This window comes from Sus scrofa, chromosome 11 (assembly GCF_054392235.1).
Source record: "Sus scrofa isolate SSC_HxYL_T2T_F1_AM1 chromosome 11, Sscrofa_HxYL_maternal_Yorkshire_Landrace_v2.0, whole genome shotgun sequence".
Taxonomy (NCBI): Eukaryota; Metazoa; Chordata; class Mammalia; order Artiodactyla; family Suidae; genus Sus; species Sus scrofa.
In genome coordinates, this window is record NC_139393.1 from 73,833,335 (window position 1) to 73,851,136 (window position 17,802).

General features: G+C 44.5%; 1 protein-coding gene and 1 long non-coding RNA gene across 35 annotated transcripts in view; one reads left to right on the forward strand and one right to left on the reverse strand.

Moving 5' to 3' along the window:
- Positions 1 to 17,802, forward strand: part of MBNL2 (muscleblind like splicing regulator 2) — a 159,849-nt gene that overhangs the window by 125,261 nt on the left and 16,786 nt on the right. For 9 of the 28 annotated variants that reach the window (XM_084982154.1, XM_021065807.2, XM_021065800.2 and 6 more), the window contains 2 exons: positions 5,782 to 5,817; positions 7,086 to 7,180. The exons of 8 other annotated variants lie outside the window; for them this stretch is intronic. In XM_084982154.1, the coding sequence (XP_084838280.1) occupies positions 5,782 to 5,817; positions 7,086 to 7,180 (131 nt within the window). Of the gene's footprint in view, positions 1 to 5,781; positions 5,818 to 7,085; positions 7,211 to 17,802 lie in introns of those variants that run through there. 11 more of the 28 variants (XM_084982157.1, XM_021065813.2, XM_021065805.2 and 8 more) reach the window with 3 other exon arrangements.
- LOC110255848 (uncharacterized) overlaps positions 1 to 17,802 on the reverse strand; it is a 131,323-nt gene that overhangs the window by 60,296 nt on the left and 53,225 nt on the right. For 6 of the 7 annotated variants that reach the window (XR_014819778.1, XR_014819777.1, XR_014819780.1 and 3 more), the window contains exon 3: positions 9,735 to 9,852. This is a non-coding gene — a long non-coding RNA (uncharacterized LOC110255848). Of the gene's footprint in view, positions 1 to 7,263; positions 7,567 to 9,734; positions 9,853 to 17,802 lie in introns of those variants that run through there. The other variant, XR_014819779.1, reaches the window with a different exon arrangement.

Below are 17,802 nucleotides of genomic sequence, written 5' to 3' on the forward strand. Positions count from 1 at the left end.
CTGTGTGATTTCTACAAGTGTCTTATTTTATAGACCTTGTCACTAGATATTTAAAGAGAAGAAAATTGTGGGAGAATATACTGAGGGGAAAAACACAACAGGACAAGTCTGTTTCTGAAGACTGGGGGTAACGCCACTAGCATTTCCTGTGAGCGCCTCCAAAACCTGGAGCTGAGCCGTGCAAAGACAAGGCCTCTGACGCATATTTAACACTTCAGTTCAATAATGACTGATTCGCTAAATCACTGAAAGAATTCTCGCTGAAAAATATTCCACCTGGCAACCATTTAAAGATTTCCAAAGCAGGAATGAATAACATTCCTTTTGCCGTGACCCGATTAGAGTTGATGAAATGCGCTGTTATCTCGGACCCAAAGGCTGGACCAGCCGCTGTGGTTGTGCACTTCCGCCCTCTGCTGGACTCATTAAGAACTGTTCCAGTGTGTCCTGCAACCCTCTACTGAGGGGCTTTGGGAGCAGAAAAGTGGGTCCTAGCCCTTAATTCTGTGGATGAGAAGTGTTTCCGTGTTTACCATGATGTAAACATCATAGTGAGCAAACATGTGGATCTCATGCTCTGAAGTGGTATTTCAATTTCTAATAAGTTTTCACATGTTTCTCTTAAACAATGAAAGAAAATACGTTCATCAAAAGAAAATTAGCATAACCGTTCCCTCACTTAAATCCATAATAGAAAGTCCAGTTTTATTTTGGCTCCAGTTTTTATTTCAGGCTTTCTCATAAGCCACATTTTCAGCTTAATTTAAAATGATATGTTAACAATCAATCGTTGTTTGAAACCCTGCAGATGAAGTGATGACGTTCAAAAATAATTTTTTAAATTGGTAGATGATGGGCTTACTGGCTTTGAAGTGAAAGGTTTTGATTTTCCTATAAATGCTTTACATTAGCAATTATCATAAATATGAAACAAAAAATATTTTCTGTTCTCCTGGAAGTAGTTACCATTTATTAAAAGGCCTTTCATAGAGAAGTTTTTGACATGCTACTAAAATTCTCCCATTGACACAATGCACCTTTGGATTTTAGGAGTTCTACCTCCAGGCTGTGGAGTTATTAATAAAAAATATTATGCAAAATATGGGATTCTTCTCCAAAACCCTACTAATATAATTATCACCCTGGTTGATGCCCTAACACATTTGCAGTGGGTGGGAATTTTCCTTTTTTGATAGGAATTATTTTAACCTAGTAGTTATACTTTTTCTTTGCTATGTTAGGAAAGTGGCAAAAACCACACACGTCCAAAAATAGCAGTATAATGATTCTTGGCATCTCTCTGACAGGTTTATTCCGAGTTACTGTAAGTGTTGGTAGAGACATCATCTCATCATTCTTCAAGAGCGCTCCACCAGTGGCAGGCAGGGTCACTGGCGTTTTGCAGATGGGAAAACTGAGGCTGTCCCTATGCTGCAAAGTGGAATATGTAATTCATGGGATTGTCTAGATGATTCTGACTCACGGAGTCGAGAGGTGAAAGACTTGTGCAGCTGCAGCAGAAAACACTTGGGAAGTCTTCGTTGATAGAATTAGTGCTTTAGTGAACTGCTTCTGTCAGTCAGAGCTAAGACAACCCACTGACTCCCTCCTTGGTTTATTTCTTTATATTGGAAATACAGAATGAGGAGAACCAGAAAGTGTAGCACAAATATTGCCTAATGATCAGAAACTGTCCGGTCATCACACACCATGGTGAACGATTTGTCAGTATTTCGTGAAAAGTAAATCTGTATAACCCCAGCAAATTGTATTTATCCCAATTTAGCAAGCAGTTCTTGAAAACATAGTCTGTTTGGGGCTCTAAAGCCAGTGCAGGGATACGAAGGAGTCGAGAACAAGGTGGAAACTGAACAGTGCAGAGCACGAAGGGCTGCCTTAGGGAGTGGGCGCAGTTACTCCGGAGCAAAGGAGAAAGAAGCAGCGGATTTGGCCCTTGGATGTGCCCAAGGTGGTGGAGACAAAGGATGTGGAGAAAGAAGGACTTTCCAAAGGAGGAGAGAATTGCTTAGGGCTTTGAAAGGGAAATTTTACTTGGGATGGGAGGTGGAGAGAGCATCGCGGGCAGGGGGAGCGGCGTGGACCAGGAAGGGCACTTGAGGGGTAGCAAGTCACCTGCTGTAGCTCTGGTATAAAGTACTGAAGGGGGGGGGGGAGGGATGAGAGTGGGAGGAAAAGGCAGAACGAGGCTTAAAAAGAAGTTCAGGACCAGAATCTGGAGTTGAGATCACCACACACTGCCAATATTATGTGTTTCCAACATTCACGTCACTTTTAGGACACAGGAGATGTTTATCGCATTAATTCGATCGAGCATTTCAGCCACCTGCTGAACTGAAGCCAAAGGTCCTGACCAATCCTGGTCCAGGGTGGCTGCAGGAGCTGCTGTTAAGGGTTCGCGCAACCCAGGGACATTCACATGTGTCCGAGAAAGGAAAGTGCCCCAAGAAAGCCCATCCACATTGGAATGCGAGAAAATAACATGGAATTTTTATAGGCACAACTTTAAATCCAGCCATGGTTGACTTTAAAATGAAATCAGTCACAAACGGGGTAACTTTAAGACATTTTAGGAACAAAACCCACTGCTCCCAACACACTGTCACCAGTGGCTGAGAACATTCACTCGACTGACTACCTACTCTGTGCTCCATGGACAGAGGCAGACGTGAACCTGCCCTCCCAGAGTTTCCAGTGGAGGAGACGTGGATGTTCAATAAATGCCATGTCGTAGATAATTCTGCGTGAGTAAAGCGAATGACAAAGTGAAGAGTTCAGTAAGGCTTAAAAGAGGAAACTGAGTTAGGTAGCGTGCGGAGGTAGGTAAAAAAACAATTGAATAGTTGTTTAGAGACTCGACCTGTACCTCGAGAGCTGGAAAAGGCAGAGTGGGGTAACGATGCTGGTGGGCAAAGGGGACAGCTTGTGGAAGCACAGGAGTAGGAGCAAAGCGTGATGGGTTTGGTCCGGAGATACGGAAGGCTCATCCGTCTGGAGCTGGGTGCCGGGGGAGAGGAGCATAGATCAGTTGGGAAGATTGTCAGAGACAGGCCGTGGGGACCTTTATCCTAAAAGCAATGAGAAGGCAAGGAGTCTTTTCCAGAGGATAAGTGAACTCATCTGTTTCGGGGAAGGTCTACCCCACGAGCAGAGTGGAGAATGGACTAAAGGTGAGGCAGGAGGATAAAGGAAGCAGGAAGTGAAGATGCTGCTGCCTCGCCAAGCCCAGACATCAGGGTGGTCACAACGTGAGACTCAGCAGCAGAGATGGACCGATAGACAAATGCAAGATGCATTTTAGAAGCAGAGTTGCTTTGTCGTACTGGTGCCCTGGACCAGGGAATTTTACAAGGGAAAGTGGTGTCAGGGAGAACTTTCGAATTAGGCTAGAGCTGCTCCGTCAGTGGTGATGGCCACCTGGAAGACGGTGATGTCTTTCCTTCCTGAAGTGGAGAAACATTCTGTGGGAAAGAGCAGGGCTTGGGTATGTTACATTTGAGATGCTTGTGAGACAGCCAGGTAGAAAACCAGAGAAGCAGCTACGCAGAAATTCCTGGAGCTTACAGGAGCGATCTGGGCAGGATAAATGAATGTGGAAGCTTTGAGCTCGTAGATAGTATTTAAATCCTAGATTGAATGAGACCATGGAGTGAATGATATACTAGAAGAAAAGTAAGAGTAGATGAAAAGGAACCAGACCGAGCCCTAAAAAACTCCAGTATATAGAGATACAGAGTGTGTGTGTGTGTGTGTGTGTGTGTGTGTGTGTGTGTGTGTATCTGTTGACAGAAAATCCAAGGAAAAAGAGTGATTTATTATGGAGAGAATAGCCAAGTGCTAAATGTTACCATGACTCAGGAGATTAGATGAAGATGGAAAGCCTCCTACGGATTACAGAAATATGAAGGTCTTTGATGACAGTAGCAATTTGAGCGGAGAGGTGAAAATGAAAGTCAAATTGGAGAGGATGGAAGAATAAATGAGGGCAAGGAAGTGAAAATTTGTGTGTGGCTAACTTTCCAGAAGTTTGATATTGAAGATTAGAAAGCTAAGGCCGGGAGTTCCTTGTGGCGCAGTGGAAACAAAACCAACTAGTATCCATGAGGACACAGATTCAATCCCTGGCCTCACTCAGTGGGTTAAGGACCTGGCATTGCTGTGGGCTGCAGTGTAGGTCACAGACATGGCTCGAATCCACCATTGCTGTGGCTGTGGTGTAGGCCGGCAGCTGCACCTCCAATTCGACCCCTAGCCTGGAACTTCTATATGCCATGGGTGCAGCCCCCCAACAAATAAGGAGAAAGATAGGGTGTTGTGAATGGGATTTGGAAGTACTTGCGTGTGTGTTTTCGGTTGGCTCTGGTAGCACAAAGGTTCTGAAGCACCCAGGAGTAGGAGCCCAGACTAGCTAGCTGACTAGTTAACGTTTGCCTGATCAAAATGCAGATCATGCAAAAAGCCCCCCTCCAGTGCGACTAGTTCAGCAGAGAGAATAAAGACCTACACCTCTCAGATTCCTCATCGAGAACCTCAGAAGGCAGTTCTAAAGCCCTAAGTGGGGACACCTACCCTCAATACAAACGAATTCTCTGGCACCCACATGACACCCAATCTTTAGTTATCTACATCCTTATGTTACCATGATTTTCACTCTAAGGAGCTGAAGCAGAAGTAGATAATGCCTTTCAATAAGGTTCTTTTTTTCAGTGTTCTACCACATACGTAGAGTCTGTCAGGTTCCTGATTCAAGTACATTAATAAGACTATGCCCAGGTACGGCAGCTATTCCCAAGGAAGCGCTGAAATCCTCCCTGCCTCTCTTCCCCTGCCCCAGTCCCTAGACACCAGCTTCAGATTTCCGAGGAGTTTTGCCAGAGGTCCCCCTCAGGGATCACCTAGTAGCAGTCATAACAAAAGCCCTCACCCCAGTTCTGCCCCAGCCCCAATTCTGCACTGTTTTGCCTCTGTGGTATGAATTGCTAGTCACCATGCCTGTATCATAATGAATCTCGTAGCAGAAAACAGGACACGCACACACACACCCACACACACACACACACCCACCCACCCACACACACACACACACAGGTCATTTCTTAATAGGAACCTCAGTCTTTCTGCATTGGGGGCTTTTAAACAGTCATCTAAAATTCACCTGACCTGCACCCCTTTGATTTGGAGGATACGGCATCTTAATTGCTGTTTTTATTTTCATGGTTTTGCTGATAACGAAACATTTTACAACCAAAAAACAAGCGAACTTTTAATGCAATAAGGTCAGTGTGATCTAGTGAATACAGAACCTGACCTGGATTTAGGAACAGAATTCTATTTCTAGCCTTACCCTTGACTCCCACCATGCATGACCTTGGAGTAGTTACTATGCCTCAGATTTTTCATCTGTAAAATACCCACTTCCTACCTCGGAGGATGAACTTGAGAATGTCTGTAAGATACTGTGTGGTCTTAGAGGAAGGAGACGGCTGCATTATCACATGTCATTCTTATTAGAATCATGTTGATGGCTGTGAACCAAAAGTGTGAAAAGCAGTCTAAGGAGTGAACGCTGAATAATATTGGCTTAAAATAAGTCAGATATATTTGTGTCCGCACTGAAAATGTGAATGACTCTAAAAGACTGTTCACTAACCCTACTTATTTCTGGTTGTGCTTCAATCTCACTTTGAATGTTAACTCTAAACCGCTAACCTGTTTCTTTCCCTTTATCCACTTTTTTTCCACCTACCATTGCATGACATGCAGGGTCAGTTTTGTGCATGACACCCGCTACCAGTATTGGTAGGTTCCAACCTTTTTTATTTGTCTTTTTGATTATGTACAATCGCTTCACTTGCTTGAGACTGATTTCAGAGATGGTAGAAATGCCGTAGGAACTGGTAGATCTGAAGGCTTATTTGGCTTTAGAGTTAACGTATGGGGCTTAAAATGTCCTTGTCTATTTAAGAGGATGACCGTTTTCATGTGACTAGAACAACCACTACGAAACCTAAAACCGCAGTTACCAGTCTGTGTTTAATGATCTGTATTTTGTTTCTCTTTAGAGTTTAAACCATTTAGCATAAGAAAAAAAACCAGAAAGCTTCCTTTATCAGAGAGGCAGGCTAATTTCATCAGTGTTTTAAAGTTTCATGTGGTGTGCCTTTATCTCCTCTTTGCTGTGTGTTAGAGTTATCAGAGTTTCCCAGAAGTATTGATTTTTTAAAAGAATATAAACGGATGTATTTTGAAAACAAATGTCTCACCTGCCTTGCTTTATTACCCTTTTTAACTTGGTGTTGATTTATTCGTATCCCACCAGCCCCTTAGAGGTTACCTGTTCATAGCACTGACACAGTTGTCCCCACCTTCCCCAGTGCCTCGGAACAGACGTCTGTCTTAAAGACGCATGGATTGGTTCCATTTAGAGTGAAGAAAAACAAACACTGGCAAAATGTGTCTGGCTATTTCATAGTGACTGAGTGAGAAGTTACATCAAGGCCGTGGTTTTTGCTCCACTCTTTTTAAAACCACAGTCCCCAGTAATTCCAGTTGGAACAGGCAGCCCCAAATTGACCCCCCCCCATTCAATTTAACTGCCCTTACTTCCAAGAAAATTCTAACCCAAAGTAAGCCTACATGTTGAGCCTCTGATGTTTTAGGATGATGACCAAAAGTGAATATTACATATTCTTACTTTGTTGGGACATCACATGTCACCTTTTTAGAAGCACCCTTTCTCATGGGCACCATAGACTCTGAATTGGGAATGGATCTGTTGGTAGAAGGAAAATGTTTATAAATAAATACATCAACCAAAGTAATCTGCTTTGGCCTTTCTGGGAATCACTGATTATGTTTTAAAACTTCCTTTAATTGTACTTGTAATAAGCTATTTTCCCTTTTTTATTTCTCTCCCATGCTTCCTTGCTTTGCATTGTGATTGCATGCCATCTGCTGGTTTAACCCATGATGGCTTGCTGCTGATATTCACCATGCCAAAATACCACTTCTATTACCATAATGCTACACCCTCCTGTTCATTGCTCCCATGGTTCCCCTCCTGAAAGTACCCATGATGCACAGCGCTACGTCAGCCACTGTCTCTGCAGCAACAACTCCTGCAACAAGTGTCCCCTTCGCAGCAACAGCCACAGCCAATCAGGTTTGCTCCTTTTAAAGCTTTCTTTCACAAATCCCGAACTCTAAATGAGTGCTGATATTTAAAAAAAAAATTCTCGGTGAGAATTTTTTTTTCATGTTTATCCATCAAATTTTATTTTTTTGATGAGTTTATAGCCAGCATTTATGGACAGGTTGCACTTATTTAGAGTTAACATTTACTGCAAATAATGATGTAGCTATGTTTTGTGTTGCACTGTTTGTTTTCGTACCTAATATTGTGTAATTAACCTGACAGGCTTAAATTCCTTTTAGTACAGCAGTATGTATCCAGTGGTTTGTGACTTGCCACAGAAAAGCCATAAAAACACGCCCGGGGGTGCTTCAAAACTGGCTCTATTTTGAATCAGTTCACGCAGACCCTCGTGTCTGTTGTGGAGGAAAAGAAAATTCTCCGCTTAGGAAAGTCTCTCCTTTTTCCTTGGTGGCAAATTTGAGGGCCGAGCGGTTCTTGTCAACATTTTCCCTTTGCGGGTCCCACGTGCTCCCAGACTCGCTCGGATCCCACTGTATAATCTGTTCAGAAACTGGCCTAAGAGCCAGACCGTTACTGCAAGAGGACTGCCAGGCCACCGAGTTCACAAAGGCTGGATATAACTGATGAGGGGCGTTTGAGTCCTTTGGATGAATGCATGTGCCAGTAAGACCGTGGATGGCCCATGTCTCCACGAGGGCCGGTTGGTGGTGTCCCACTCTGTTGTCACAGGCTGACTGTAACCCTAACCCCAGCCAACCGGCTTGCAAACATGTGCTCCTGTCACAGGAGAGGACTCGGAGCATAAACCCTCAGCTCACCCAGAAATCACCTTATTGCGCATGCCCTCCCTTCACAGAAGAGCAGTTTTGCTTTTGGTGTTAGTTAGCATAGTTTGTTTTTTAGTCAAATCAACTGTACTAATACCAGATGACAAGATATACACAGCAGGAGGCTGGAGAGAAGGAAGGTCTTTTGGAGACACTCGGAAGAATCATGTCTGGGCATAAATGGCAGATTCCAGCGAGTTCCCGTTGTGGCTCAGTGGTAACGAACCTGACTAGCATCTATGAGGACGCCGGTTCGATCCCTGGCCTCGCTCAGGAAATATAAACACATACTTTATAGTTTTCAGTGGGTTAAGTATCTGGCATTGCTGTGAGCTGCGGTGTAGGTTGCAGATGCGGTGTGGCTGTGGTGCAGGCTGGCAGCTGCAGCTGCAATTCAACCCCTAGCCTGGGGACTTCCATATGCTGAGGGTGCAGCCCTAAAGAGCCACAAAAAGAGAAAGAATGGGGGTGGGGGGAGAGAGAGAGAGAGAGAAAGGAAGGAAGGAGGAAAGACAGAAAGGGCAGATGCCAGACTGCATTGTGCAGGTGGGAAGGGCTGATTCATGCATCTTTCCCTGCTCTAGTGAAGAAGTGATTCCAGAGCTACAGGTTTCATCACTGAAAAGATAGGGGTGAGTGCACTTGGAGGAAGGGGTGTAAATGCGTAAAATCCCACGAGCTCCTCCTGTGCCTGCAGAATTGTGGTAAAGCGGAAAAGAACGAGGTGGGGGGTGGGGGGGTGCGGAGAGGCAGTCAGAGGCTACATGACCTGTTGCTCAGTGCTTCACCGGCCCCCTCACTGTGCCAGCTTCCCTCTTAGGAAGGCTGACCCAGCGTCCAAGCAGACATAACAAAGAACAGCAAATGTGTTTCTCAGCTGGGAGGGGATTTTTTTTTAATGATGGGATGGGAGAAGGGAGAAGCAGTGTTCATCCTTCCATTATTTGGCTCTTTTCACTGGGTCATTCCTAGTCCAGGAAACTGGAAATGCTTCTTTGTGTCTAAGTCCTGCCTTCCTTTTGTGATTTTTTTAAAACAGATTTTCTGTTAAGAAGTCCCTTGGTAAGAAAGTAAGTTTGAGGTGGAATGTAACATTTGTTACAGTGGAATTAAGCCTTCATACTTTAATGGCAAGGTAACCACTTCTAATACAGAATACTCTTTCCTGTTAATGGAAGGGAAGTCAAGATTTATAGCTTTCAGATAAATTCCTTTTTAATGATAAGTTCTCGACCATGTGTCGTAAGTGTTTTTCCAGCCTGGTGATTTTTTTGGCTCCATCTCAGAAAAAAACAGAGATTGCATACATGAATGTAGGTTTATGTTTGTGTGTAGGGGGTCAGAGGCAGGAAGCATAGACGATTCAGAAGCTAAAATCTCTCTCTCTCTCTCTCTTTTTTGGCTTTTTAAGGCCGCACTTGCGGCATATGGAAGTTCCCAGGCTAGGGGTTGAACAGGAGCTGTAGCCACCGGCTTACACCACAGCCACAGCAACGTGGGATCCAAGCCGTGTCTGCAACCTACACCACAGCTCATAGCAACACCGGATCCTTAACCCACTGAACGAGGCCAGGGATCAAACCTGCATCCTCATGGGTCCTAGTCAGGTTCATTAACTGCTGAGCCATGAAGGGAACTCCCTAAAATATATCTCTTTACAGCTGAGTGTGATTGGTAAAGGAACTAACAAGTTAACTTCAGTTAAATACAAAGAAGGGGAATTACAGGAGTACCTGAGAGTAGCTTCAGGGACCCTAGATTCGGCATCTTGCAGTTTTCCGGCTGTAGTCATTGCTGGACAGGGTTTCAATGATAAGGAAGAGAAATCCTTTAGCAGCTCTTGATGGGGGTCTGCTTACACAGAAAAAGAGCAGAAAAAGAAACAGTGGTAAACATACATTTTCAGATAGGATATTCTTAATGTCTTTTCAACAAGTTTCAAAGAGCAAAGCAGCTGCAAAGAACTTGGAAATTCTTTTAGTGCCCAGGAATTCCGAATTCAGAGATTTCTGATGACTGCAAAATGACAGCTTTCCATCCTGTTGCCAGTTTACCTTTTAAACTCACACGGGGTCATATCCGTGTGAATTACATGTCGTTTAAACCAGATGGGTCTGTTTCCCCCGTTGTGGAAGGAAGCCTAGAACTAGATGGCCTCCAGCCTCCCTTCCAGTTCTAAGGCTCAACAAACCTGTGGTTCCTCAGCTGCCATCCTGGGCCCAAAGCCTCTGCTCAAGGTAATGAACAGGATAGGAAGCGGTGCTGGTGATTTCAGAGTTCTGGGAAGGCTCGCACCCTCCCTCCTTGCCATCCCTGAGCCATCTGTCTTTACCACACAGTGCGGAAGGCTTCTGCCAGTTTTCCAGTTCATTTGATCAGTTTAGACCGTCAGTGCAGATAGTTCAAATCTCATAGGTATCTGCAATTAGATAAGTCATTCATAGAAGGAAGAAGACGGACCGAAACTCCCATGACAGCTCCTCCAGTCCAGTGTTCTGTTTCGTGTTACCCCCATGGTAAGTCAGGATGAACAGGCAACAGATCTGTAAGGTCTACCCTCAGGGCTTAATCAAGGCATCAGCAATGAAAGTTTTAACTGAACTTAGACTTGCAGCTTGAGATTAAATGACGACAAAAATCCAAATACTTTGGGGAAATAGAAGATAATTTTTGGTTATTTAGCTCTAGAGGTAGAGATAAGCAAAAATACAATATAAACTAATTTACTAACAGCTATTTCTGATTTCAGGTGAGGTCTTTGGGCCTTAATACACAAATTATACCTAATAATAATATTATTATTATTTAAAAACTACTTATATGTGCAAGATACTATTCTAAATGGTTTCTCTCTCATATATTACATATTATATACCATATATATTTTATATCATGTGAGAAGGCCTATATATGTAGAAGATACGTTCACTTAACCCTTAAAACAGTATTATGATTATTGTCATCCCCAATTTATAGATGGTAAAACCGAGACAAAGGTTAGCTCCCTTAGCTAACCTTTAATAAACATCTAATGAACGGTGGTGCTGGAATATGAACCCAGGCAGTTTGATTTCAGAGGCCTTGCACTAAACCATCATGCTACACTGCCTCGCTCTATGATTATAAATAAGTGAAAGTCACTTCTTCCACAAATAAAACTATTTTTAAAGTGAAACCCAATAGCAGCAAGCTCTATTGCTTTCAGGGAAAATGGAGCCCTGCTAATGCAGCTCAAACTAAGGTGAGTCCTAAGCTGGGAAGATGAACTGAATCTGAGCAGAGATGCAAGCAGGTTATCTAAGAGCCAGGTCATGTTTAGGAACCATGTACAGAGCTGAGGTATCGTGTATTAATTAGTGTATAACCACTGGTTACTCTTCTGTGTAATGTTACCATCAGTGAGTAGACTGAAAATTATGAATAATTTCTATACAAGTTAGATGAGAACTAAGGTGAGAAGTAAAAAAGGATTAGCCCTTAGTCCTAGTGAAGCAGGTTCTTGGGCTTCTTTTGTGTGAAGCATGGCCTTAGACGTTACTCCCAGGCTCTGCCAGTGACCTCACAAGTAGCTTGGAGACAAGGGGAATCAGAAATGAAGATGAGGGTACCAGAGAAGCCAGTCAGTTTCAGCCCATCCCGGAAGGCCGGGATGTCTAAGTTTACAGATGCCTATTCTGAAGCCAGTTGAGAGTGTCCATTAAAAGAGGTGCGGTCAACCGCTTAGTGTATGGATTACCTAGTATTAGTCATATTATAAGAGGTTTTATTTAATGAAACGAGAGTGCAAATTGAAATCCCTCTAACTTGAATTATTGTGGTATTTATCCTGTCATCGCTTTATTATTTTTATTTCAAAACTACATTCTAGGAGTTCCCCTTATGGCTCAGTGGTAACAAACCTGACTAGTATCCGTGAGGACTTGGGTTGATCCCTGGCCCCACTCAGTGGGTAAAGGATCGGCCTTGCTGTGAGCTGTGGTGTAGGTCGCAGATGTGGCTCGGATCTAGTGTTGCTGTGGCTGTGGTGTAGGCCAGCAGCTGCAGCTCTGATTCAGCCCCCTACCCTGGGAACTTCCATATGCAGTGGGTGCGGCCTTTAAAAACAAACAAACAAAAAACTAACAAAAAAGCTATATTCTGTTTCAAAAAGGGAGAGAATAATTTCCAAGTAAATATGTTTTAAATCTTCATTTCCTCATTTATATACAGAGATTATTCAGTTTACCTAATAACATCCTTGAAGGCCCAATTAAAATACAATTTATATGCGGAGTCTTTCCCTGAGCCCCCGCAGCTAGAATTTCTTTTCCTAGCCTCCGATTCCACAAGGACTTTATCTGCATGTTCCTTAAAGCCTCATCATTGGATGGATGGAACGACAGCACAGATACACAAGGGTCGGAAGTGTAAAGCTTAGCAGAGAAAAGCGAATCATCCAATTGCTCAGAGCACCAGTTTTCCGGAGCGACAGCAACATAGGTTGGATTCCAATTGGGCAGGACCTTAAATGCCAAGATCAAGGGTCCGGCCTTTCTTTGGCCCTTGAAGGTTTTCAAGCAGGAACGTGACAGAACAGAGCTCTAGGGAGAACGAGCGGATGAAATCGAGGCAGGAGAGTCTGCAGAGACCTTTGAGAGGTTTTAACAAGAGCCTAAACTGGGACAGTGGCAGCTGGCAAGTGGCCTAGTTTGTCTTGCCTTGGCCTATTACAAAGGGAGAATCACTTTGAGCCAAAGAGAAACGTAAAATCTATTTCATACCGTGGCAGACCCTGTCCAGATAAATGCCATGTGGCCGAAAATGAGATTCGGGCTGACGGGGACAGTTAACCACAGGAAGTTGCCTCTGTAGGCCCAGAACTCAGTCTCATCAAGGACAGCAGTGGGCTGACTCCCTGATCAAACACCGCCTGTGGGCTTTAACCCCTAGCCTGTGGCTTCCTCTCCCTGCCTGAATGAGGCTTCGGGGCCACGGGAGCTCCAAGACCCCTCAGGCCTTTGCTGGCTAGAAAGAGACCCTTCAGATTTGGAGTGAATACGTATTGCCCACGGTGCCTCAGTTGGAGCGAGGCGGACGTGGAGGGCAATTACTCCTCTCATTCGCCCTGGGTCATGAGTCCATGCTAGGAAGAAAAATTACTGCATACTGAGTATTGGGCGTATTTTAAGGGAGCACCCCAAGCAGTACCTTTAAAGCTGGTGAAATCAAATTGTATTTCTGGCACTCTGTCCACACTAACCGCACCCCCCCAAGTGCGGGTTCATGTTTACAGTTGTGGCCTCGTTCACTGTCTTGTCACGTCGTCGGAATCCTCCCCCACAGACTGAATCCATTCAACAGAGAAGTTGGCCTTAGGAAGAGCTTATTGAAAATTAGTTAATAATAAATCATACATTCCTAGCCCTCCATTTACTGGAATACTTGAAAAGTCAGGAAATTCCATTTTCCAGACCCGCCTGATATGTTTACTCTATAATTTTAACAATATCTTACCAGAGAAACCAAATAATTACATGTAACCAGATACATATATTATGCTTTATCTGGTCTTCTGCAAATTACTAAAGAGAGATGAGAAAATTTTTTAAAGCATTGGATTTTACTTATTTCTCACTTATAAATGTGAGCACAACTTCAAAGCTATTTGTATACAGATTCTTGGATATCTGTGTAGAAAGTTACAGTAAATCAGCCTGTCCTAACCAAGAAATCTAGAAAGGTGAGGTCATGTTTTACTTAATCTCTCATCGCAAGGAGTTTTATAAAATATCTATTGTTCAAAGCCATCTGTTAGGACTATATTCAGACAAATGTAGGAGGCATTAAACATTCCCCACTATTCACCACTTGACCCATTTGGAGCCTGCATTTTTTTTCACAAGAAAAATCTTGGTTCTGCAAAGCCCCAGCGTGGGAAGAGTCGACCCCTGTCAGCTCCCTCTCCCAAAATACACAGGAAAGCGGCCTGCCTCCCTGTACGATGACCAAACTGTGAACTACTCCTTTCTCACAATTTGCTGGGTCCTGAGAACAGATGACGGAAAGCAGCTAGGCCCCAAGGACACGGTGCTCCAAAAAGCCCTGGACAGCAACTGTCTTGAATCCAGCCCTTGTACATAGTGCTCAGGGAGTTCCCTTGTGAGCTCAGTGGGTTAAGGACCTGGTGTTGTCACTGCCATGGCTCTGGTTAAAGCTGAGGCACAGGTTTGATCCTTGGCCCGGGAAGTTCCACATGCCATGGATGCAGCTCCCCCCACAAAACAAATAGTGCTCAGGTTATCTCAGCATTAGAACAGTGCTAAAGCCACCTCTAACTTGGTGCTGATAGTCTGTAATCATAAAGGAGGGTTCAGTTTCAGTAATGGATCTGGTTGCTTCAAATGAGGCAGAATTGTCATATCAAATAGTCTGTGGACAGAGAGGTTGTGTGTGTGTGTGTGTGTGTGTTTGTGTGCGCGCGTGGAGAGAGAGTGCGCGAAAGGGGGGGGGAGAGGGGGTGATGGGGGGAGAGAGGGGGAAAGAGGGAGATTGTGCATCGTGCCACCTGCATTCAGTTAACACTGTTAATTCAGGCTGCTTTGGGCCATTTGAGTCTAAATTCCGTGGTGCAACATGTCTAAGGCTTTGGAATCCAGACTTGCTAGTTTGGTCCAAAAATTTTTTTAGGAGTGGAGGGATGGAGCGATGGGAAGGGTGCCCTCTGTGCCGTAGGTGGACTTGGGTCTAGGAAAGCTACGTAGAGGCAGATTATTCTCTCTCTTCAAGAGATCAGAAAATAAGAAAAAAGACCTTTTATTTTCCTGCCTCAGAAGCAGCTGCTTTGCAGAACCACTACCATGAGGTTTAATTAATATGTGTATTTGCAGATTCTCCAGGGGAAGGCTAAGTTATGTAAGTGTTGTCATCTAGTACATTTTCATTTTTCATGAATAATTTACACCTCATGCTGAGAAACTTGGGTGGAATTCTTTTGTACATAGCACCTAAAGACATATCATCAGTTCCAGTTTGTGCAGCTGAAGAGAAAATGTCGAGGGTCCTTACGTGGAACTTTACTGCCTGGTGGACTGTCCTACTTATTCCATCTCAAATCACATCCTCTTTTGCCTTCCGATGGAATTTAGAGGCTTCGCTTTAGATTGAAAAGTCATATTCCCAGTAGTCCCTTGGCTTTTGTGGACAGTAATCAAATCATGCCTGTTTTTTCTAATTTTAGGTTTTCTCTTTTGAGAGGAATAAATACACAGTTTATCCTATATGTGTGTTTATTTCCAGCCCTAGATTTATAAGGGAAGAGAGATTAGGTGCGATTCAGTCATTCTGATCCATTGCCAAGGGTTGAAAGGTGAATGGGGTCTTATTCTCAATAAAAGTTGCTATGAACGGAGTCAAATTTTGATTTATAGGCATTTATCTCCCCAAGTTCTGCCACTGCCATCCGCCTTCTCACACTTCCACCTGCGTGCTTGGGGAAGTTGCCAGCCTTGCAGTGTTGGGTAGGTGGCGAGGAGAGATCCCTGCTGCCTCCTGATACAAAGGGGGAGTCAGCAACCTGTCACTCCACTTACTGGATGCCAGGAGTCAAAGACAAATTGGCCTTAGGGCTGGCCTCTCTGCTCTTTCTGGCCTTCCCTCTGGGCCCCATCACTGGAGGCCGTGGCTTCCGAGGTCAGTCCTGTCTGCGTCTGCTCAACATTCTAGGGCCACCAGTGTGGGGAGGTGCTAAAGGTACCTGCGAGCTCACTGCCTAGTCCAAGAGACGGGAAGCAGTCAGACAGTGTCACGACGTGAACTAGTCCGTTGCTGCTTGGGAGTAAGCTCCAGGGCAGCGCCCCAGCCCTAGAGTGGGGAGGTAGGTCTCGAAGGATGGACAGGAGTTAGATAAGGAACAGCCAAGGTTGATCCAGACCAGGGTGAGATTTTCGGGGCGGAGCTGGGGCAAGGGGACTGGCGTTATAAATGTACCAGCGCTGTGCTTTATGTGTATGCCCCCATTTGACCCTATCGAATGGGCCCCATCCTCCCTCTTTAACGTGTGAAGGAATCAAGGCTTAGGTTTGACCATGGCTCTAATCGGTAGAAGACCCTGCATTTGACCTCAAGATGTTTTCATCTGAAGTCAGTGCTTCCCGGATCCCACCTTCTTCCCCGACAGCCTGCGTGGCTCAGACAGGAGTTTCAGAATCAGCCTTGGACTCCATCCCACAGTAGATGCAGAAGGAGCAGCTGTTACATCAGATCTAAGGCGGGCGCGGGGGCGGGGGGGCACTGAGGCTCTGGTCCACCAAAGGCCGCACTGCATTGAGTGAGTAAAGGGAAGACACACCTGGACGGTACCAAAAATATTTGCCAGGCGGAGGGGAGGGCTCAGGTTACTGAGGGCCATTTAGGCAAGAGGAGAGCAGGACAGCGAAATGCGCAGTGAGAGGCTGGAATCCCTTGTCTCCTGGCAGAGAGCCGGTAGGTGTGAGCTGGGATAGGCTGAGTGCAGGTCAACTGATGAGGAAGCTGCTTCGATGATGAAGTCATGAAACTGGGAGAGAGGAGAGAAGATGTCGGGGAGGATGAATACATTTGTCCCCAGACATTTGTGAGGGGCTGGTTCCAGGACCCCGAGAGATACCAAAATGCACGAATGCTCAAGTCCTTTTCATAAGATGGCGCATTTGCGTACAACCCACGCACGACCTCTCTTTAAATCCTCACTGCGTTAGCTGATACAGTGCAAATGCTATGGAGATAGTTGCCCACGCCCAACAAGTTTAAGTTTTTCTTTTTGGAACTTTCTGGAATTTTTTGGAATATTTTCTGTCTAAGTTTGGTTGAATCTGTGAATGCAAAACCTGCAGATACAAAGGAAGACAGACTGGAATCAACAAAATCAGAAAAATTCAGGGAGGCAGTTGGATCCTTTTCTCTCCCACGGGCTCTTTCCAATTTCTGCAGTATCTGCAGATTCACCACCGTTCTGCTCCCTACCACCGCAGCTATTATAAGGCAGCTCTCCCAGTGACTTAACACAGCAAAGAATGATCCCTGTTGACCTTTCTTCACTTTTATTTGTACTATAAAGAACAGATTTGTTGACCGGTATTTTCCGACAATGGTTTACGAAAAAAATACAGTCTAGCATTTAGACCCCATCATGCCTTGGCATCACATATAATATGCCAGCGCTTTTGGTCTGTCTGTTTTAACTCTTGGGGATCAAATTATATTATTCTCATCATCACTCCCCTTGCCCTGGCGTTTTAGAGATCTCAGAATTTATGTTGTCATCAAATACAGAGACTCTTCACTGTTTACTACAGTGCATTTCTGGAAGCAGCATCCTTAAGCTCATCGTTGTGGAATGTCACCCATTTTCCCACAGTCGCTGTTACATCAGGTAGTGCAGGTCTGACTCAAGACCTACATTAACCACATCCAAATTATGAAAGGCGCTAAGTCATAAGAGCAAACTGACCACAATCATGCCATGCTTCAACAACAACAACAACAAAAAAAAAAAGGATGATTGATGCAAGCTACATTATAAATGGGGACAAGATCCCAGATCAGCAAGGTGGCTTACCCAAGTCACGTAAATAATACACGATCCAGGACTAGAACCTGATTTTCTGTGTCCTACCTAGGGTAGTGCTTTTTCCCTTTCCCCACCCTGCCTTCCCAAAAAAGTACTTTAAATGATCATGAATGCGGCTCCAGAGTACGTGTGGGCAGCACAAAGATAACACAAGCATCTCTTTGTTAGTCAGCCCTTACCAATGCCAGACCTCGGCTAAGCTTCTATACAAATTA